At 43.0% G+C, this 24,191-nt stretch overlaps 1 protein-coding gene across 5 annotated transcripts in view; it reads right to left on the bottom strand.

Moving 5' to 3' along the window:
• Positions 1-24,191, bottom strand: part of ca10a (carbonic anhydrase Xa) — a 324,255-nt gene that overhangs the window by 122,322 nt on the left and 177,742 nt on the right. For 3 of the 5 annotated variants that reach the window (XM_045710258.1, XM_045710260.1, XM_045710259.1), the window contains one exon: positions 15,559-15,603. The exons of the other annotated variants lie outside the window; for them this stretch is intronic. In XM_045710258.1, coding sequence (XP_045566214.1) covers positions 15,559-15,603 — 45 coding nt within the window. The remainder of the gene's footprint in view (positions 1-15,558; positions 15,604-24,191) is intronic. 5 annotated transcript variants of the gene reach the window in all.

Here is a 24,191-nt window from a genome sequence, read left to right as displayed (position 1 = left end):
AGTATCCCACCCAGACTAGCGTACAACACCACAATGCAATAAATAATTGTATTATTGTTTTCCGTGGTACTAGAGGCTGTAAAATGCAGTGAAAATGTCATTTGAATAACGGAGCAAAAACACTGTGATTTGAACATTTCATTCCATTTGGATCAGTTGTGGGTCTACTCTCAACTGGCTGTACTTCTCATAGCCAGTCTGGCTGTACTTCTCATACTGAGATGCGCTGTCTGCTTCAGATCTTCATTCTCCCAAGTCGTCCTATAATATTGTGGCCACATATGTTCCTAGCAGGCCCAGTTATTCAGGAAAACTTAACACGCTCTGTCTCCTCCAAGATCCGAGCAGCTATTCCTTGCGTACCTAGAACCTAACGCTTCAAAATAACCGTAATATTTGTAATTTAACTTTTAAAACAGATTACCTTTTGTGTATGGCATAAACACAACCAGTCACAATGTTTTAATCTGATTAGGTTACTTCAAAAGTCTCTTGTAGGCTATTTGCGCACAGTCGTCCAAAATATAATTCCAGCATCCAAACTGTGCAGTGGGCCATTTGATGAATAGAAAGAGAAATATCTACAGTTGAAGTCGGAAGTTTACATACACTTAGGTTGGAGTCATTAAAACTCGTTTTTCAACCACTCCACAAATTTCTTGTAAACAAACTATAGTTTTGGCAAGTTTTGCATGACACAAGTAATTTTTACAACAATTGTTTACAGACAAATTATTTCACATATAACTCACTATATCACAATTCCAGTGGGTCAGAAGTTTACATACTCTAAATTGACTGTGCCTTTAAACAGCTTGGAAAATCCCTGAAAATGATGTCATGGCTTTAGAAGCTTCTGATAGGCTAATTTACGTCATTTGAGTCAATTGGAGGTGTACCTGTGGATGTATTTCAAGGCCTACCTTCAAACTCAGTGAATCTTTGCTTGACATCGTGGGACAATCAAAAGAAATCAGCCAAGACCTCAGAAAAGAATTGTAGACCTCCACAAGTCTGGTTCATCCTTGGGAGCAATTTCCAAACGCCTGAAGGTACCACGTTCATCTGTACAAACAATAGTACGCAAGTATGAACACCATCGGACCACGCAGCCATCACACCACTCAGGAAGGAGATGCGTTCTGTGTCCTAGAGATGAACGTACTTTGGTGCGAAAAGTGCATATCAATCCCAGAACAACAGAAAAGGACCTTGTGAAGATGCTGGAGGAAACAGCTACAAAAGTATCTATATCCACAGTAAAACGAGTCCTATATCGACATAACCTGAAAGGCCGCTTAGCAAGGAAGAAGCCACTGCTCCAAAACCGCCATAAAAAGCCAGACTAAGGTTTGCAACTGCACATGGGGACAAAGATCATTCTTTTTGGAGCAATGTCCTCTGGTCTGATGTAACAAAAATAGAACTGTTTGGTCATAATGACCATCGTTATATTTGGAGGAAAAAGGGGGACGCTTGCAAGCCGAAGAACACCATCCCAACCGTGAAGCACGGGGGTGGCAGCATCATATTGTGCTTTGCTGCACGAGGGACTGGTGCACTTCACAAAATAGATGGCATCATGAGGGAGGAAAATTATGTGGATATATTGAAGCAACATCTCAAGACATCGGTCAGGAAGTTAAAGCTTGGTCACAAATAGGTCTTCCAAATGGACAATGACCCCAAGCATACTTCCAAAGTTGTGGCAAAATGGCTTAAGGACAACAAAGTCAAGGTGTTGGAGTGGCCATCACAAAGCCCTGACCTCAATCGTATAGAAAATGTGTGGGCAGAACTGAAAAAGCGTGTGCGAGCGAGGAGGCCCACAAACCTGACTCAGTTACACCAGCTCTGTCAGGAGAAATGGGCCAAAATTCACCCTACTTATTGTGGGAAACTTGTGGAAGGCTACCCGAAACATTTGACCCAAGTTAAACAATTTAAAGGCAATGCTAACCTGTTGGGGATAGGGGGCAGTATTTGCATGGCCGGATAAAAAAACGTACCCGATTTAATCTGGTTACTACTCCTGCCCAGTAACGAGAATATGCATATAATTGTTTGATTTGGATAGAAACACCCTAAAGTTTCTAAAACTGTTTGAATGGTGTCTGTGAGTATAACAGAATTCATATGGCAGGCCAAAACCTGAGAAGATTCCAAACAGGAAGCGCCCTCTCTGACCATTTCTTGGCCTTCTTTGTCATCTCTATCCAAAACAGAGGATCTCTGCTGTAACGTGACACTTTCTAAGGCTCCCATAGGCTCTCAGAAGGCGCCAGAACGTTGAATGATGACTCTGCAGTTACTGGCTGAAAAACAGTAGCGCATTTGGTAAGTGGTCGATCTGAGAACAATGAGACGGGCGCACGTGTGCACGTGAAGAGTCCATTTTACATTTTGAGTCTTTGAACGAAAAGGACGTCTCCCGCTCTGAATATTATCGCTATTTTACGAGAAAAATCGCATAAAAATTGATTTTAAACAGCGTTTGACATGCTTCGAAGTACGGTAATGGAATATTTTGACATTTTTTGTCACGTTATGCGCCGGCGCGTCACCCTTCGGATAGTGTCTTGAACGCACGAACAAAACGCCACTATTTGGATATAACTATGGATTTTTTGGAACCAAACCAACATTTGTTGTTGAAGTAGAAGTCCTGGGAGTGCATTCTGACGAAGAACAGCAAAGGTAATAACATTTTTCTTATAGTAAATCTGAGTTTGGTGAGTACCAAACTTGGTGGGTGTCAAAATAGCTAGCCTGTGATGGCCGGGCTATCTACTCAGAATATTGCAAAATGTGCTTTCACCGAAAAGCTATTTTAAAATCGGACATCGCGATTGCATAAAGGAGTTCTGTATCTATAATTCTTAAAATAATTGTTATGTTTTTTGTGAACGTTTATCGTGAGTAATTTAGTAAATTCACCGGAAGTGTTCGGTGGGAATGCTAGTTCTGAACGTCACATGCTAATGTAAAAAGCTGTTTTTTGATATAAATATGAACTTGATTGAACAAAACATGCATGTATTGTATAACATAATGTCCTAGGAGTGTCATCTGATGAAGATCATCAAAGGTTAGTGCTGCATTTAGCTGTGGTTTTGGTTTTTGTGACATTATATGCTAGCTTGAAAAAATGGGTGTCTGATTATTTCTGGCTGGGTACTCTGCTGACATAATCTAATGTTTTGCTTTCATTGTAAAGCCTTTTTGAAATCGGACAGTGTGGTTAGATTAACGAGAGTCTTTTAGGTATTTGTATTTCGCGCCACGGGATTCCACTGGCTGTTGACTAGGGTGGGACGCAAACGTCCCACCTAGCCCAGAGAGGCTAACAAATACTAATTGAGTGTATGTAAACTTCTGACCCACTGGGAATGTGATGAAAGAAATGAAAGTTGAAATAAATCATTCTCTCTACTATTATTCTGACATTTCACATTCTTAAAATAAAGTGGTGATCATAACTGACCTAAGACAGGGAATTTTTACTAGGATTAAATGTCAGGAATTGTGAAAACTGTATTACAAAACTTCCAAAAAGTGTCATGTCATTGTTAAGCCAAGCCTTCAATATTGGGTAGGCCTACAAGGTAGGGAGGGATGTAGACTTATTTTCTGTTTGTGAGATTAACATTGTTTGTTTGATTGTGGTGTTGAAAACGCAAACCATGATGTTGAAGCACCCGAAGTCGGTATGCTTATGTCGGGCATTGGCATAGAAACCTGTCGGTGGAAACGTCATTGCATATATTTGATATGATTATTAAAAAATTATATATCTGATTTCTACCTAGCTGATCATTGTCTGCAGCCAGCTCTGATCAAAGTGTAATGAAACAGGCAGGGAGAGTTAGCTTGTCAGCAAACCCTCATCCTTCTGGCCCGTATAGACATCTACCTTTCAGTCATTTAGCACAGTCTTATCCAGAGCAACTTACAGTAGTGAGAGCATACATTTTCATAGTGGTCCCACATGGGAATTGCACCAACTATCCTGGCGTTGCAAACGCAATGCTCTACCAACTCAGCCACATGCGGGACAATTGAGCCCCTGCGTGGCATCGACTGTGCCACAAAAGAATGGCAAAGTCGATATTCACGTTTATTTGTGGTCATAAACATTATTTTAAGTTAATTCTATGAGGCGGGAAGGTGTGCAATTATTTTTATAATACAGAGGAAGGATCATGTGAAAATATGTTTTACATTGGGGAGGGGATTTTTTTCATGACACCTCAAGTTAGACCAACGAATGAAATCTAACTACAGTCTGTTCAGTTTTCCCCCTATATTAGTTTAGCGGTGGTGTATCGCCACGCGCATTTTAGCCAACCCTATTCAGAGATGCATGCCTCAGGCAGACAACCACCCGCACTGCTAAAAAAATCCTAGGGGAAACACTGCTGTTTGAATGTATCTTCAATATATCTACTAGCCTAATATATTCACACTTCCAGTCTATAAAAAAAGTAGTAAACCAATATAACCGTCTTGCTAAAAGGTGCTAGAACAAAGTTCTCATTTGACCAAGTTGAATGTATTGTATTTTGTCTTATACTGCAGTGAAAAACCGCAAACATTTGCACCCAGGTATGCCAAGTTTTGAAATGGAGCTTTTTAGACTTTCCAGAGAAAAGTGACCATAGAGTGTTGAATCATTCGGAGCGGTGAAGTTTACTGTGACACCCTGCTACATGTGAGGCCTTGGCAGCACCCAAACACTTGATTGATGAGAAAATGGCGCTGAATTTAATGCCTCTCCAAGTGGGCCAGAAACAGACTCACTACGCGTGCTCTGTGCATGGCGTCAGCATGGGAGAAAAATATGGCCACAAATTGAAAGTGGAAGAAAAAATGTGTGTACCTTGAACTTTCCCCAAATTCATTTTGTAAATACAATTTGCAGGATGCTTGCACTGCAGAAAGAAATAGGTTCCCAGTTGTAAAAAAATGTATTAAAAAAACAAGAGCGGGGACTTTCTCCATGACAGATGTTAACTGGAGCAAGGCTGATTTTCCCTTTTAGCTCCACCTGGTCCTGTCCCAGATGTCTCCGGATGTACCTGTCTGTATAACCTGAGGATACAGCTTTATTTACCCTGTCAACCTCTCTCTCTGAATCAAACACCCAAACTCCACTAGCTCTCTCTGCTCTGCTGAGCCAAACGCTATTTACCCATTCAGCGGAGATGTTCATTGTATTTCCAGTGATGTGGGCAAATGGCGTTTTTTTAATATAAGTTTGTATTTTACCTTTCATGACTAGGCAGAGAGCAGAGTGTTGTCTGGAGTTCAGTTGTAAAGTTATTGATGGTAAAGCTACTTGGTTTGAACCCAAGTTATCTGCGTGAGACAAGACTGGGTTAGCATGTTGAGCTAAATCCTAGGAATTAACTTGGGGAGCAAATACAATACTTTAGGTCTCAGGACATTGGAAGAGACAGAGAAAGAGAGAGAGAGACAGAGAGTGAGAGATAGACAGAGAGAAAAGTAGACAGAGAAAGAGCCAGACATAACCAGACAGAGAGAAGGAAACCAACAGAGACAACACAGACAACCAGGGTGCTGATGGGAAAAATAATCCTGCAGTTGTATGAGGATGTGGAATGAGGAAGTACCCCCCAGCGGGCGGAACTTTGGGAGAGAATAAATGCCAGCGTTCCAAACAGACCCGGACCAGTATTAATCTCCTTGATAGCCTTGGAGCCCAGCGCGCATTAGAGGAAATAGCATGCTAAGCCACAGAGCCATTCAATCTTCCCCTGGCCGGTCCCTCTGAGCTGCCTGCTACAAAGCCAAGACGACCAAGGCCCAGTACAATAAGGAGTGATGGAGTGGGGCCCTAGCTACACAGCAAAAAATCCATCCACTGAACACGTTTACATCTTAATCAGATCACACAATATAGCAGGTGTTGAAACAGGAAGGGGGAGCTAGAGGGGGACGCGATTAACTGTGACACATGAAGGGAGAGGGGGTTGGAGAAAGAGGGAGGGGGAGAGACAGGGAAAGAGAGCGAAGCAGAGAGAGCGAGGTAGAGAGAGGGGAGAGACAGAGGGCATTTTATGTTATCACTGCTTTAGAGGCTGCTTATCGATGTTTAAAAAGGCTCTAGATCAGATTTCCAGGCTTTAATTCGAGCAGCATTGATTCAAGGTTGGATGCACACCATACCGGGTATTTGATGGTATTGAAATAATGGAAAATGTGTTCAAAGCCGTTGTAAAGAGGATTACAGTTATTCTCCCTTATCAGAGGGGTGACATTGTTTTAAAAGCCCAAATCCAAAGGGTCAGGTGGGTTATGGAAATGCTAGGTTTACTGATTTTGCATAACTGACCAATACCCGACTGGGTATTGAACCTGGGTCGTCTGCATGGCTCAAAACCATGTTAGCCAGCGAGCTAAAGTCTATATATGAGCTCTGGGTGTTAGCAAGGTCCTTCAAATCTCAGGCAAGGTCTGTGTTATTCACCGAACCACCTACAGTACATTTGCAAAGTACTACCTAACCTCCCTAAAACACCCTACAAGGCAGGATGAGATTTATTTCCTCTTTAGTTAACAGGTCGAGTTACGCTCTGCAGCCATGGGTCTCCGCTCGGAGTAAAATTGAAATCTCATGTTTTCCTAATATTCTCCAGACAAAGTCATCCATCTTTTAATCTGTTCTGAAGTGCAGTAGGGGCAGTATCAGCCAGGCTCCAACAACACACTGCACTCTCAAGGTTTTACTATAAGTATGACAGATGAAGAGTCCTGCAGTACTGTACTTTACACACGTATGCCACTAGGAGAAGAATGCAGGGGGAGAGGAGAGGAGAGGAGAAAAGAGAAGATGAGAAAAGAGGAGCGAACAGAACAGATGAGTACAGAACAGAACAGATGAGAACAGAACAGATGAGAACTGATAAGAATAGATGAGAACAGATGAGAAGAGAACAGAAAATATGAGAACAGAACATACGAGAACAGAACATACGAGAACAGAACAGAACAGATGAGAACAGAACAGATGAGAACTGATAAGAATAGATGAGAACAGATGAGAAGAGAACAGAAAATATGAGAACAGAACATACGAGAACAGAACAGAACAGATGAGAACAGAACAGAACATAAAAGAACACATGAGAAAAGAACAGATGAGAAGAGAACAAAACAGATGAGAAGATAACAGAACAAAACAAAACAGTTATAACTATTTGTTAAAAATTCAAAAAGCACAGGAGGGATGTGTGTCCTCTATGAGGAAAGACTACAGTAGTCCTGTCAGGGATATCGCTATGCTGTGTGTGAGTTAGCCTGATGCTTGTTAGTCTCAGGGGTGTAAAGAGGAGTCAGAGTTCAAGAGAGGTGTGTCATAAAGAGGGATCAGAGGTCAAAGAGTGGTGAGAGGTCATGAGGGAGGGTCAGAGAGTCAGCACTAATGGACCAAAGCCTCAGCCACACTGAAACACACACACACACACACACACACACACACACACACACACACACACACACACACACACACACACACACACACACACACACACACACACACACACCACTGAAGGTGACACTATGCCAGTATGATCTGTATGCCAGTATGCTCTGTGTGTGTCCCAGTGCTCACATGAAAATGGGAGTGTTTGTGTATGTCACTGACTTCAACATAGCTGCCTGAGCGCACCACCACCATAGCTGCCTGACCCCACCATTAATATAGCTGCCTGACCCCACCACCACCATAGCTGCATGACCCCACCATTAACATAGCTGCCTGACCCCACCACCACCATAGCTGCCTGACCCCACCAATAACATAGCTGCCAAACCCAAAACCACCATAGCTGCCTGACCTCACCACCACCATAGCTGCCTGATCCCACCATTAACATAGCTCCCTGACCCCATCATTAACATAACTGCCTGAACTCACCACTACCATAGCTGCCTGACCCCACCACCACCATAGCTGCCTGACCCCACCATTAACATAGCTGCCTGACCCCACCATTAACATAGCTGCCTGACCCCACCACCACCATAGCTGCCTGACCCCACCAACACCATAGCTGCCTGACCCCACCATTAATATAGCTGCCTGACCCCACCACCACCATAGCTGCCTGACCCCACCATTAATATAGTGCCTGACCCAAAACCACCATAGCTGCCTGACCCCACCAATACCATAGCTGCCTGATTCCACCACTAACATAGCTGCCTGACTTCACCACCACCATACATGCCTGACCCCACCATTAACATAGCTGCCTGACCCCACCATTAACATAGCTGCCTGACCCCACCACCACCATAGCTGCCTGACTTCACCACCACCATAGCTGCCTGACCCCACCACCACCATAGCTGCCTGACCCCACCACTACCATAGCTGCCTGACCTCACCACCACCATAGCTGCCTGACCCCACCACCACCATAGCTGCCTGACCCCACCACCATAGCTGCCTGACCCCACTATTAACATAGCTGCCTGACCCCACCACCACCATAGCTGCCTGATCCCACCATTAATATAGCTGCCTGACCCCACCATTAATATAGTGCCTGACCCCACCACTACCATAGCTGCCTGACCCCACCACCACCATAGCTGCCTGACCCCACCATTAATATAGTGCCTGACCCCACCACTACCATAGCTGCCTGACCCCACCATTAACATAGCTGCCTGACCCCACCATTAATATAGCCGCCTGACCCCACCACTACCATAGCTGCCTGACCCCACCACTACCATAGCTGCCTGACTTCACCACCACCATAGCTGCCTGACCCCACCATTAACATAGCTGCCTGACCCCACCATTAACATAGCTGCCTGATCCCACCACCACCATAGCTGCCTGACCCCACAATTAATATAGTGCCTGACCTCACCACCACCATAGCTGCCTGACAACACCACTACCATAGCTGCCTGACCCCACCATTAATATAGCTGCTTGACCCCACCACCACCATAGCTGCCTGACCCCACCATTAATATAGCTGGCTGACCCCACCACCACCATAGCTGCCTGACCCCACCACTACCATAGCTGCCTGACCCCACCATTAATATAGCTGCTTGACCCCACCATTAATATAGCTGCCTGACCCCACCATTAATATAGTACCTGACCCCACCATTAACATAGCCGCCTGACCCCACCACTACCATAGCTGCCTGACCCCACCACTACCATAGCTGCCTGACTTCACCACCACCATAGCTGCCTGACCCCACCATTAACATAGCTGCCTGACCCCACCATTAACATAGCTGCCTGACCCCACCACCACCATAGCTGCCTGACCCCACCACTACCATAGCTGCCTGACCTCACCACCACCATAGCTGCCTGACCCCACCACCACCATAGCTGCCTGACCCCACCACCATAGCTGCCTGACCCCACTATTAACATAGCTGCCTGACCCCACCACCACCATAGCTGCCTGACCCCACCATTAATATAGTGCCTGACCCCACCACTACCATAGCTGCCTGACCCCACCACTACCATAGCTGCCTGACCCCACCATTAACATTGCTGCCTGACCCCACCACCACCATAGCTGCCTGACCCCACCACTACCATAGCTGCCTGACCCCACCACTACCATAGCTGCTTGACCCCACCATTAACATAGCTGCCTGACCCCACCATTAACATAGCTGCCTGACCCCACCACCACCATAGCTTCCTGACTCCACAATTAATATAGTGCCTGACCCCACCATAGCTGCCTGACCCCACCACCACCATAGCTGCCTGACCCCACCACTACCATAGCTGCCTGACCCCACCATTAATATAGCTGCTTGACCCCACCACCACCATAGCTGCCTGACCCCACCATTAATATAGTGCCTGACCCCACCATTAATATAGCCGCCTGACCCCACCACTACCATAGCTGCCTGATTCCACCACTACCATAGCTGCCTGACTTCACCACCACCATACCTGCCTGACCCCACCATTAACATAGCTGCCTGACCCCACCATTAACATAGCTGCCTGACCCCACCACCACCAAGCTGCCTGACCCACACTACCATAGCTGCCTGACCTCACCACCACCATAGCTGCCTGACCCCACCACCACCATAGCTGCCTGACCCCACCACCATAGCTGCCTGACCCCACTATTAACATAGCTGCCTGACCCCACCATCACCATAGCTGCCTGACCCCACCATTAATATAGCTGCCTGACCCCACCATTAATATAGTGCCTGACCCCACCACTACCATAGCTGCCTGACCCCACCACCACCATAGCTGCCTGACCCCACCATTAATATAGTGCCTGACCCCACCACTACCATAGCTGCCTGACCCCACCACTACCATAGCTGCCTGACCCCACCATTAACATAGCTGCCTGACCCCACCATTAACATAGCCGCCTGACCCCACCACTACCATAGCTGCCTGACCCCACCACTACCATAGCTGCCTGACTTCACCACCACCATAGCTGCCTGACCCCACAATTAATATAGTGCCTGACCCCACCATTAATGCGGATAGCTGCCTGACCCCACCACCACCATAGCTGCCTGACCCCACCACTACCATAGCTGCCTGACCCCACCATTAATATAGCTGCTTGACCCCACCACCACCATAGCTGCCTGACCCCACCATTAATATAGTGCCTGACCCCACCATTAATATAGCCGCCTGACCCCACCACTACCATAGCTGCCTGACCCCACCACTACCATAGCTGCCTGACTTCACCACCACCATAGCTGCCTGACCCCACCATTAAGATAGCTGCCTGACCCCACCATCACCATAGCTGCCTGACCCCACCACTACCATAGCTGCCTGACCTCACCACCACCATAGCTGCCTGACCCCACCACCACCATAGCTGCCTGACCCCACCACCACCATAGCTGCCTGACCCCACTATTAACATAGCTGCCTGACCCCACCACCATAGCTGCCTGACCCCACCATTAATATAGCTGCCTGAACACACCATTAATATAGTGCCTGACCCCACCACCACCATAGCTGCTTGACCCCACCACCACCATAGCTGCCTGACCCCAACACTGGCCTATGTCTCTACATTAGTGATTGGGTCCGCTGATTTTCATACCTGGACAGAAAGCAAGATCTGCTGAAGCAAACCAAGATCCAGACAATGCTAATCCAACATGTTGAATTCATGAGTAAAAGATTTAACCGCAATAAAGTGGGACGCAGTAAGTGGTCGAGCTGAGCTCAATTTTGCTCTCTTACAGGGTTCATGCCCTCTCACACCTCCTTCCTCCCACCCACACATACACTTAACCCCCTACCTGGAGACATAGAACGTTAATCAGCGCAGGAAAGACAGAGTGAGTGTGTGTGAGAGAAAGAGAGAGAGAAGGAGGAGTAGGAGGAAGACGAGGCAGGTAAAGGTCACACGACATCTGGCTGTGTCCTGCAGGTGTGCCAGCGGGGTGTCTCTCTCTCACTCTCTCGCTCTCTCTCACTCTCTCGCTCTCTTTCACTCATTCGTTAGTACTGGTTCCCTACCGCTGAGGGAGAAAGGAAAGAAAAGCAACATCTTTATTTAAAAGGGAGTGTGTCACTAAACTTAGAGAGACTGTACTGTAGTGTTGATAGAGCAACATACACAGCAAATGTGTGTGTGTTAAAATCTCGGTGTTTTCGGTAAAAAGTGTACATCTGCATTGCTTGATCGTTGGGGTTTTAGGCTGGGTAATGTGTCAGCATGAAATTGAAATTGACGCCATCTGCAGTGAATAAATGAAGTGTTAACCAGGTGGTGATGTTGTTACTTGACTGTGTTGAGTTTATTTCCTTTAACTAGCTGAATGAAAAAGACTAAGGAGGGGTATCATTATCATATTTCCCATCATGCTTTGTTGTGGGTTGCTTTTTAGAATAGTTGTAATATCTATGTTTCCGCATGCACTTTGATCGATTAACTGATCTTATACTACACAAAGACACATTTTTTTCACTAATCCAATCTGTAAGTGGTTGGACGTATCTCACCCGTTATTGAGATGGTTGTTCCAGTTTAGATGGCTTAGGTAGTCTCGTTCATCAATCTTCCAAACCTTGGAAGTCATTCTACGGCACGTCTACTCCCTCACCGGCATTCGACATCACCAGTTGATTCCCTACTACGCACACCTGCCACCATTGTTACGAGACTCACCTGGACTCCATCACCTTCCTGATTATCTCACCTACACAGTTGAAGTTGGAAGTTTACATACACTTAGGTTGGAGTCATTAAAACTCGTTTTTCAACCACTCCACAGATTTCTTGGTAACAAACTGTAGTTTTGGCAAGCCAGTTAGGACATCTACTTTGTGCATGACACAAGTAATTTTATCAAAAATTGTTTACAGACAGATTATTTCACATACAACTCACTGTATCACAATTCCAGTGAGTCAGAAGTTTACATACACTAAGTTGACTGTGCCTTTAAACAGCTTGGAAAATTCCCGAAAATTATGTCATGGCTTTAGAAGCTTCTGATAGGCTAATTGATATAATTTGAGTCAATTGGAGGTGTACCTGTGGATGTATTTCAAGGCCTACCTTCAAACTCAGTGCCTCTTTGCTTGACATCATGGGAAAATCAAAAGAAATTGAAGACCTCCACAAGTCTGGTTCATCCTTGGGAGCAATTTCCAACACCTGAAGGTATCACGTTCATCAGTACAAACAATAGTCCGCAAGTATACACACCATGGGACCACACAGCCGTCATACCGCTCAGGAAGGAGACGCGTTCTGTCTCCTCGAGATTAATGTACTTTGGTGCGAAAAGTGCAAATCAATCCCAGAACAACAGCAAAGGACCTTGTGAAGATGCTGGAGGAAACAGCTACAAAAGTATCTATATCCACAGTAAAACGAGTCCTATATCGACATAACCTGAAAGGCCGCTCAGCAAGAAAGAAGCCACTTCTCCAAAACCGCCATAAAAAAGCCAGACTACGGTTTGCAACTGCACATGGGGACAAAGATCATTCTTTTTGGAGAAATGTCCTCTGGTCTGATGTAACAAAAATAGAACTGTTTGGCCATAATGACCATCGTTATGTTTGGAGAAAAAAGGGGGAGGCTTGCAAGCCGAAGAACACCATCCCAACCGTGAAGCACGGGGGTGGCAGCATCATGTTGTGGGGGTGCATTGCTGCAGGAGGGACTGGTGCACTTCACAAAATAGATGGCATCATGAGGGAGGAAAATTATGTGCATTTATTGAAGCAACATCTCAAGACATCAGTCAGGAAGTTAAATCTTGGTCACAAATGGGTCTTCCAAATGGACAATGACCCCAAGCATACTTCCAAAGTTGTGGAAAAATGGCTTAAGGACAACAAAGTCAAGGTATTGGAGTGGCCATCAAAAAGCCCTGACCTCAATCCTGTAGAAAATTTGTGGTCAGAACTGAAAAAGCGTGTGCGAGCAAGGAGGCCTACAAACCTGACTCAGTTACACCAGCTCTGTCAGGAGGAATGGGCCAAAATTCCCCCAACTTATTGTGGGAAGCTTGTGGAAGCCTACCCGAAACGTTTGACCCAAGTTAAACAATTTAAAGGCAATGCTACCAAATACTAATTGAGTGTATGTGAACTTCTGACCCACTGGAAATGTGATGAAAGAAATAAAAGTTGAAATAAATCATTCTCTCAACTATTATTCTGACATTTCACATTCTTAAAATAAAGTGGTGATCCTAACTGACCTAAGACAGGGAATTTTTACTAGGATTACATGTCAGGAATTGTGAAAAACCTAATTTAAATGTTTGTAAACTTCTGACTTCAACTGTATCTGTCACTCCCTATGGTTCTTTCCCCAGGTGTTATTGTTTCTGTTCCTGTGTTTTATGTCTGTACGCTACTCGTGTTTCTTGTTTCATTCCATGTTCTGTTATTTATTAAATTCACTCCCTGTACTATTCTTAATGTTACATTCTAGCTCTGTCTGGATTCCAATAGGAATTATATAACTCTTTGTAAACCAGCAAAATATGACTTGCTGATGTGGCATGAAAACCAGGAGTTTCAGACCACTCTGTTAGGGTAAACCTATGTTGTTGAAGTACGGTATAGTAAAAAAAAAGCAATATAATGCCATAAACAATAAAATAATCACTTGGTGAAGGCTACAGGACTGAAAGCCAATAAAAGCAAAAATCATGTCTCTGTCACTAGCGTACACAGTCATGGGTGGTACAGGTACTGCTGAAATTCACTCGAATGGCACCCTGGGATATAAATATGCAAATAAGGCTTTACACCGTACAGTGTTAAACCAACACCCAAAAATGGGTTACTGTAACACCACAGGTGTTAATTCCCTAACACTGAGAAAGTTTTAAGAATTTACCCATGGTGTTTATTAACACTTTAAAAAGTGTTAGTTCAACACTATTTCGATGGGTCACATATACACACTAAGAAAGTGTTACATTTAACACTGTGGGTGTTAAAATTCTGATCTCAAATTTGCTGTGTATGTTGTTTACTCTCCAGAGCTGGCTACACTTGGTGATGGGCAACAGGTACACACACTGTGGCAAGTTAGCTGAATTACTATAGCAACACACTTATTTTTTATATATACAGTATATATATTTTTTTTGTGTCATTTCTATTTAGAGACAAAGTAAGCATCTCTTTTGAAGCTCATGGAGTTGAGATGTGAAATACTATGTCTCTTGGCTTTGAAATAGAAATGCCTATTATCCACTTCAGATGATTTGATTGCTTTTACCATAAGTCAGTGAACATGGTGGAATTGTAGCTAAATAACACACGGCGGCTTGATTTCCATTGCAGCATAAGTATCAATAACTGATTTGATATGGCCTGTGAGCAAAGGCAGGCTGTTAAACACCAGGTCTGACACGCTCAGTGCCCCAAGCTGTCCACAGACACATTAAAGAATGAAATAAGCTTGTGTGTGCATGTATGTGTGTGAGAGAGAGAGAGAGAGAGAGAGAGAGAGAGAGAGAATGAGAAAGAGAGAGAGAGATTAAATAAATAGCTCAGTTTAAAGAACCCAGGTTAAAAACTGTTAAGTGGTTAGAACTCAAACAGAGAAAGAGAGAGAAAGGGAGAGAGAGATTAAATAGCCCATGCACAGCCAGCTTAAAGAACCCAGGTTTAAAACAGCTACGTGGTTAGAACTCAGAGAGACAGAGAGAGAGAAGGGGTAGACACAGACAGAGAGAGGGTGGTGAATGGTAATTAAGACTTGATTATTCTCTTGTATCTTCAGCTCATGGCTATAGTCTAGTCCCGGAGCATCGTACTAGATCAGTGCCTTGTGCTGCACCAGGTGGCAGTCAAATGTGCTAACACTGCTCAGGTGTGACACACACACACACACACACACACACACACACACACACACACACACACACACACACACACACACACACACACACACACACACACACACACACACCTGTGCCTTCCCTTGCCTCTGTGTTGGATCTAATTAGGGATAGAGAAGTAAGTGAAGCTCACTGCGTTCACACCTGACATGGTCCATCAGCGTTTCCTCCTTCTCTGCGGCAGATATTCTAATGCAAACAAATAGAACATCAGAAAATCATCAACATGTTCTCAATATAAAATCAGAGTTAATATGAATGTTTGTTGCGGCAGTGAGACCACGGTTCGGGAAAACATCACAGTGTCAGCTGTAGGGCAGGACGGTAGGAGGGTAACTGTTGGGCAGCGGTGCACCGTTTCCCGTATGGGCTCATGCCGCCGGTAAGCTCCTGGTAACCCCTGGTGGAGCCGGTTCTGGCGAGTGAGCCGGTGCTAAGTCTCCAGCGGGCGGTGGGATGAAGGGAGGATGATGGCTCAGAATGAGAATAGCATAGCAGAGAGGATGGTAGGGTTTGCTTGCTCCCCTGCCCTCTCTCTCTCTCTCTCTCTCTCTCTGTCTCTCTGGGCAGGACTTCTCTCAGATCCTGCTCAATCTGATAGGGAATATGTGTGTGTGTGTGTGTGTGTGTGTGTGTGTGTGTGTGTGTGTGTGTGTGTGTGTGTGTGTGTGTGTGTGCAGTCATCTGTTTCTGTGTGTGTTATGGACAGTTAAACAGAGTTCTGATAAAAGCCTGCAGGCAGATGCCCTGAATATGAATAGAACATAGAAAACATGCACAGTGCATAAACTCCCCATCCAGGTCACGATTACCTAACCTAGATGTCAAACTGACATCCAGGACTGAACATAACTCTATAAAACCACTAGATTACTCATCATGACCAATCCACTACACTGAATTGAACATTACATTAGCCCAGGAAATAAAACACTTACATACATGCCAATTCTGAGGGCACTTCTTCCAAGGATCCTACGTGGCGAGTAGTAATCTTCAGATCAGCATCTAATAGCTAGCTAACAGGACTAAACCATGTGGCTTTAGAGTGGAGAAGGGGGATTCTCATAATGTGATGATCAGTACAGTGTTTCCTCACCTCGTAAAGACTTGGTAAAGAGCTAGAGATAACTCTCAACAAGACACAGTTAGCGCCAGAGGACATAATAACGAGTTAATAATATGGAGAGTAGCGTTGCACAGTATACCGAAACTTCGTTATTGTTTTGTTATGAGAACATAAAAAGCGGTTGGATACTAGAATTTCTGTCAAATGTGTCTCACGTCGTATATTGATTGAGAGGATCAAATCTGTCTATCAGCACAGCCGACGTCCCCGAGCACACCGTTCATTTATTTTGCCTCCTCCACTTACTCCTTGCTAGAGCTCGCTCTGTAGCCCATCCTGACGAGGAACAACATCACTAGGAGTCTGGGCTGCGTCATGTAAGTTCCATGCTTATGCTGCACAGAAGCTAACACACTTGAATAATGCACCACGTCATGTAGAAAGTTTGAAACTGTTCATTCTGGTTCGCAGAACAATGTCCATTCAGGCTTGAACACTTTACAATGCAAGAAGATACAGGTAGCTTCCAGCTTTGTAGGCTAACTTTCCTTGCTAGCTTACAGCTGAAGCTAACATCAATTCACTACCCTAGTACTTCGTTTGTGATAATATGCAAACCATAACACAAAATATGCAGATTTTCACAACTTTATTCATTTACTTAATCATGAGGCTACAGATGAAAAGCAATCTGTTTCCCTTACATTTTGGGACTTTTTTTTACAATACTGATCAACAACATTTTCATGGAAATAGCAATGTCTTATTTTATAAAAGTGTGCGCTGTCTCTTTACCCAGCTTTGCATGCGGAGCCAGTTGATTCGGTGAAGGAGACATGAGGCAGAGATACTTTCTACCAGTATCTCTGTGTGAGGGAGATGATCAAGTGAATGAATGTTATATATTAATAGTATATTTTGCGTTACGGTCCCAAATGGAAGGATTGCTTTTTATCTGTAGCCCCATGAAGCCAGTCAAAACAAGCTCAACAACTCGATGCGTGCACACACTCCTATTGAAAATGCCTTCACCTGTATTGTGAATAGGCCTAGGCTACATCTTGATTTACCTAGTTTATCAATAGATGTACCATTCAAATATATTATCAGTATGTTACATTGTTAAACTAATTAAATGGATTGTATTATTGGATAATTGATTCATTGATGCATACGTGTCATATGCATCGTAATGATGGGACCAAAACGCTGCGGCTGCAGTGCTCATCTTTTATTTTAATAAACGTGAACACTTAACAAAAATAACAAACAACGACGAAAACAGTCTTGTAAGGCTACACAGCTATACATAGAAACAACCACCCACAAACACAAGAGAAAATAAACCCACTTAAATATGGCCTCCAATTAGAAGCAACGACAACCAGCTGCTTCTAATTGGAGGTCGTTCCCAAAACTAACATAGACAAACTAGAAAACCCACAGAAATAGAAAACATAGAACATAAACCAAAAACCCCGAAACACACTAAACAAACACACCCCTGCCACGTCCTGACCAAACTACAATAACAAATAACCCCTTTTACTGGTCAGGACGTGACAACATGGCTTTCTCTGAAAAAAGAATACATAATGAACTCAAAAGACGCCTAACGATTAAACAGCATTAGCTGAGTTTATCTGTCTGGATCAAGTGCCATTCTGTGACGTTGGCTCATACGCCTTCTTTTTTTGCCGTGGTATCGTTTTGGTATCATTTTGGTATTGAGCATGGTGATGGTATCGAATATCGTGATGCTAAATCTGGTATCGAAGTTAAAATTCTGGTATCGTGACAACACTAACGGAGAGCCACAGCTAGGCCTACAGCACCATGGTATAACATTAACAATATGACTGCAATAGGGATAGAAATAGCTGCACATTATTTAATGCTTCCATATAGACCCTTTTCTGTGTTTGCAAACATTGCAAGATGGTGGAAGAACACGGGGAGTTCTTATAGAAGGCTAGCAAAAAAAGCCTCTATTTACATGTTGCTTATGAGTGCATTTCACACTACTTTTGGATTATAATTAGATTGTAAGGCTCATATGAATGTCCTGTTTAATATAATGTTCGTGTCATCATCACAAATCAACTGCATTATACTTCAAAAATTCAACTTCAACCAGTAAAATGTCTCTTTGGCTAGATTTTGCTATAGCCTATATCAATGAGTGTTAACATTCTAGCTAACTTCTGCATCCAAAATAGTTATTTTGCAAAGATCACAACCAAATATAATATTCAAGCAATAATCAAAATATCATTGTAAGCGTATGAGAACCCCCCAAAAAGTTATTTTGTTTGGAAGTAATACAAATGTTGAATGGGCGCAGATGGCAATGGCTTTCTTACTGCAGTAAAGAGTTGCGCACATCTGTACGTGACGTCAGTTTGGGTCTATAGTTCATTACAACATTTTGACCAGAAGGCTATATTGGGCCTTGACTCCAACCCAGTGAGTTTGAAGTCCAAAAATACAGAACTGCTTACAGTGTGCAAACCCCACAAAACTAGCTGGTTTAACACTGCTGCAGCACAAAATAAAGTGAATTCATTACATAGCTTTTCAGAGCGTTGGATGGTCTGAAATGAAGAACTCAGCAGCAACATCAAGGCCTGAGAAGCGTCCTTATGCTCTCCCAGCCTGGCTTAGACAGAGATATATTCAGCACAGAAAAAGCTGACACATCCACACACAGAACAGAAGTTAACACTATAGGCATAAAGTACTGTAAATAAACACAGGAAACTCTAGAGGATTTGCATTTGGGCTGGTTTGAATCCCAGAGCCGACTAGGTGAAAAATTTGTCGATGTGCCCTTGAGCAAACCACCTAACCCTAATTGCTCCTGTAAGTCGCTCTGGATAAGAGTGTCTGCTAAATGACTAGAACACTACATTTACATTGTATGATAATGTTAACATGATTCCAAAAGTCTACTACTGTTCAGAAACAACTGACAATGGAAAAGAAACACACTCAGAGTACAGTACAAGCAGAAAACGAAAGAAAAGTTTTGTTTCAGTAGTTGTAGATGTTAGTACAATACAAGTAGCTGTCCTTCAATTGTCATTAGCAATGAACGATCTGAGAACAACACTTATTTCTTAGAGTTTCACCACAGAGAGGAACAACATCACAACAAGCTGCAGTTGTTTCAGATCACAGCATGCGATGGAGAATGGAAACTGCACCTCAAACTGAAGCACATAGATCTGTCTGTCTGTCTGTCTGTCTGTCTGTCTGTCTGTCTGTCTGTCTGTCTGTCTGTCTGTCTGTCTGTCTGTCTGTCTGTCTGTCTGTCTGTGTGTGTGTGTGTGTGCGTATGTGTGTGTTTGTGATTGCGTGCGTACCTGTATGTGTGTGTGAGCCTTTGTGTGACTGACAGCTCAGATATATGCAGCTTTATGCATTTACCTCTGGGGTGCACTTACCCGATGGATCACCCTCTCCATGCATCTCTTTCACCATAATTCCAGGTAAATGTACGTCTTTTAGACCCTGGAATAGCAGCAGTATTTCCATTCCTCAATAGCAGCCATCAATTATAATGCAGTGGCTACACACTTAGAAAATAAGGTCCCTCAAGGGTTCTTTGGAAGGGTGATGGTCCTATGTGTGACCATAATGACTCAAAGCACCCTTTGAGGCCTTCAATGGTTCTTTGCAGTTCAGAAAAGGGTTATTTCCTCTTTTAGTGATAATTCAAATGTAGGGACGGTGGCTCATACGAATATTTTGGCGTGTGGTTTGCTCTGCTCACATCTTTTTTGTGCAACTGTGATTGAGAGTGTCATTCCAGTTTATCTAATCTGCTGTGTTATGCAAGTACATGTTTAATATGACAATGGCCAGTGACGGTTCATTTTGAACAAATCACATATGCCCTGGTGTCAATTGAGAACACTTGATTAAATCAGTGGTTCTCAATTCTCTCCTCAGCGACCCCCAGCTTTTCCAGAGCTAGACAGTAAAAAGTGCAACTTATTTTTATGGTAACTTACTGGCAACCAGTTAACTGTTACTGTAACTTTTTTTTACAGTGAGTATGTTACCATAAATTCCAAAGTAACTTTGCTTTAACAGAAAGGTTCTATATAGCACCGAAAAGGGATCCACTATGGCTACATCCAAACAACCCTTATTTGGTACTATATAGTATACAAATATCCATCTGATAATCACACGCTGCTATTTATTGTTGACAAGCAGATGTCACTAATGTGCATCGTAAACCGATAATGAAGCTCAGAGTAATTAACTATTTTTCGGCACAATTTCATGAAAGCTCCGAAGCATTCAGAAAGCCAATGTTTCCCATGACTAGTTCTTTGTAGATCCTTTAAAATAACTATAAAGGATTTTTTATTCTGGTTATCCATATTATATTGGTAAAATTACATTGGTTTTATTATTTGTTGAATCAGGTGTGCTATCTCTGGAACAGCTGGGGGTCCCTGAGGAGAGAATTGAGAACTACTGACTCAATCAACCATTCTCAGTTGACAGATATGAGTATTACATGAGTATTTCACAAAACACTGTCACAGTAACTGTAAACATATATAAAATAGAATGGCATAACACAACAGATTAGATAAACTGGAATGACACTCACTCAGTGTCATTGTACAAAATGAGCTGTACACAAACCACACCCCAGGATATTCTAATGAGCCACCAGCCCTACATTTTAATTATCATTAAAAGAGAAAAGAACCCTTTTGTGAATAGCAAAGAACCATTGAAGGCCTAAAAGGGTTCTTTGAGATCTATCACCATTCGCAAAGAACCCTTGAGGAACCCTCTTGTCTTACTGTGTAGCAGGGTTCTAGATACAGAACTATACAGTACCAGTCAAAAGATTAGACACACCTACAAATTCAATTCCATTTCTACTATTTTCTACATTGTAGAATAATAGTGAAGACATCAAAACTATGAAATAACACATATGGAGTCATGCAGTAACCAAAAAAGTGTTAAACAAATCAAAATATATTTTATATTTGAGATACTTCAAAGTAGCCACCCTTTGCCTTGACAGCTTTGCTCATGCTTGGCATTCTCTCAACCAGCTTCATGAGGTAGTCACTTGGAATGTATTTCACTTAACAGGTGCACCTTGTTAAAAGTGTATATGTGGAATTTTTTTCCTTCGTAATGCATTTGAGCCAATCAGTTCTGTTGTGACAAGGTAGTGGTGGTATACAGAAGATAGCCATATTTGGTAAAAGACCAAGTCCATATTATGGCAAGAACAGCTCAAATAAGCAAAGAGAAACGACAGTCCATCATTACTTTAAGACATGAAGGTCAGTTAATCTGGACAATGTCAAGAACTTCTAAAATGTCTTCAAGTGCAGTCTCAAAAAACAGCAAGCGCCATGATGAAACTGGCTCTCATGAGGACCACCACAGGAAAGGAAGACTCAGAGGTACCTCTGCTGCAGAGGATAAGTTCATCAGAGTTACCAGCCTCAGAAATTGCAGCCCAAATAAATGCTTCTCAAAGTTCAAGTAACAGACACATCTCAACATCAACTGTTCAGAGGAGACTGAGTGAATCAGACCTTCATGGTCAAATTGTTGCAAAGAAACCACTATTAAAGGACACCAATAAGAAGACGACACATGTTTGGGCAAGAAACACATGCAATGGACATTAGACCGGTGGAAATCTGTCCTTTGGTCTGAATTGTCCAAATTTGAGATTTTTTATTCCAACCACTGTGTCTTTGTGAGACGCAGAGTAGATGAACGGATGATCACTGCATGTGTGGTTCCCACCGTGAAGCATGAAGGAGGAGGTGTGGGGATGCTTTGCTAGTGACACTGTCAGCCATTTATTTAGAATTCAGTGCACACTTAACCAGCATGGCTACCACAGCATTCTGCAGTGATACGCCATCCCATCTCATTTGCGCTTAGTGGGACTATCATTTGTTTTTCGACAGAAAAATGACCCAACACACCTCCAGGCTGTGTAAGGGCTATTTGACCAATAGAGTGATGAGTGCTGCATCAGATAACCTGGCCTCCACAATCACCTGACCTCAACCCAATTGAGATGGTTTGGGATGAGTTGGACCAGAGAGTGAAGGAAAAGCAGCCAACAAGTGCTCAGCATATGTGGAACTCCTTCAAGATTGTTGGAAGAGCATTCCTCATGAAGCTGGTTGAGAGAATGTCAAGAGTGTGTAAAGCTGTCATCAAGGCAAAGGGTGGCTATTTGAAGAATCTCAAATATAAAATATATCGATTTGTTTAACACTTTTTTGTTACTACATGATTCAATGTGTAATGTCATAGTTTTGATGTCTTCGCTATTATTCTACAATGTAGAAAATAGTAAAAATAAAGAAAAATCCAAAAGTGTGCAATGCTGTCATCAAGGCAAAAAAACAGACGGGGAAAATTATAATCTAAAAAATATATTTATATGTTTATATATATTTACGAGGTATGTATCCACAAAAAAAGAAAACACAAAAAAGTGTCTGCTTTGAAGAATCTCAAATATGTGACCATTTCAGGAAGCTATGCGTATGTTGCTGGTCACTACTTCACAGGAGAGCCGTTTGAACGTAAACTACATTTTTTTTATCAAAATGGATTTTTTTGGAAGAAATGCCTTCTCGAACATGTGAACCTTCATGTCCCTTAATGGGCGGCAGGTAGCCTAGTGGTTCGAGCATTGGGCCAGTAACTGAAAGGTTGCTAGAGCTAATCCCCGAGATGACAAGGTAAACTCTGTCGTTCTGCCCCTGAACAAGGCAGTTAACTCACTGTTCCTAGCCCGTCATTGTAAATAAGAATTTGTTCTTAACTGACTTGCCTAGGTAAATAAATGTTAATAAAAAAAATAATAACAAACTTTTATGCCATATGAATAAAATTGTTAAATTATGAGCGTAGTTGGTTAAGCCAAAGAAAAAGCCTGCAACCTTCCTGCTAGCCATGATTGGCTGACATAATGAGTGGTCTGCCATATAGCGTGCTTCTGTCCATTTGAGCTGGTCAGTATATCTAGTTAATCCTGTCTAGCGCGGCTTTTTTATGTATCGTGTATTAAAACTGCATAAGTGTTGCTCTCCACTTTCTGGAGGACTGAGTTTTGAAATCAGTGGAATTCGAGTATGATAGCTAAGGAGATGGAGAAAAAACCTGTTTGCGGATTACATCTTCAAACTAAGGGCATCCATGGCATCCGACAGGAGACACGTCCAACCATGAATGATGTATACGGGTCTAGCTAGCTACATTTTCAGATATTACACATTTCTAATGTTGACAGAAAGAGCCATTTGCTTGGCTAGCTATAGCGTAATGTTAGCTAGCTAACATTGAACCTGCTTGGTTAGCTACCTGCAGATTCATGCAGGGTAGGAAATCAAATCAAATGTAATTTGTCACATGCGCTGAACACAACGTTACAAGGACATGCTGACTTACAAGCCCTTAACCAACAATGGAGTTTAAAGAAAATTACCTAAAGAAAAATAAGAAATAAAAGTAACAAATAATTAAAGAGCAGCAGTAAAATAACAATAGCGAGGCTATACACAGGGGGTACCGTTACAGAGTCAATGTGCGGGGACACCGTTTAGTCAAGGTAATTGAGTTAATATATACATGTAGTTAAGAGTTATTAAAGTGATTTATGCATGTATAATAACAGAGAGTAGCAGCAGCG

The sequence above is a fragment of the Salmo salar genome, chromosome ssa28 (genome assembly GCF_905237065.1).
Source record: "Salmo salar chromosome ssa28, Ssal_v3.1, whole genome shotgun sequence".
NCBI lineage: Eukaryota > Metazoa > Chordata > Actinopteri > Salmoniformes > Salmonidae > Salmo > Salmo salar.
This window is presented reverse-complemented; position numbering and strand designations above follow the sequence as displayed.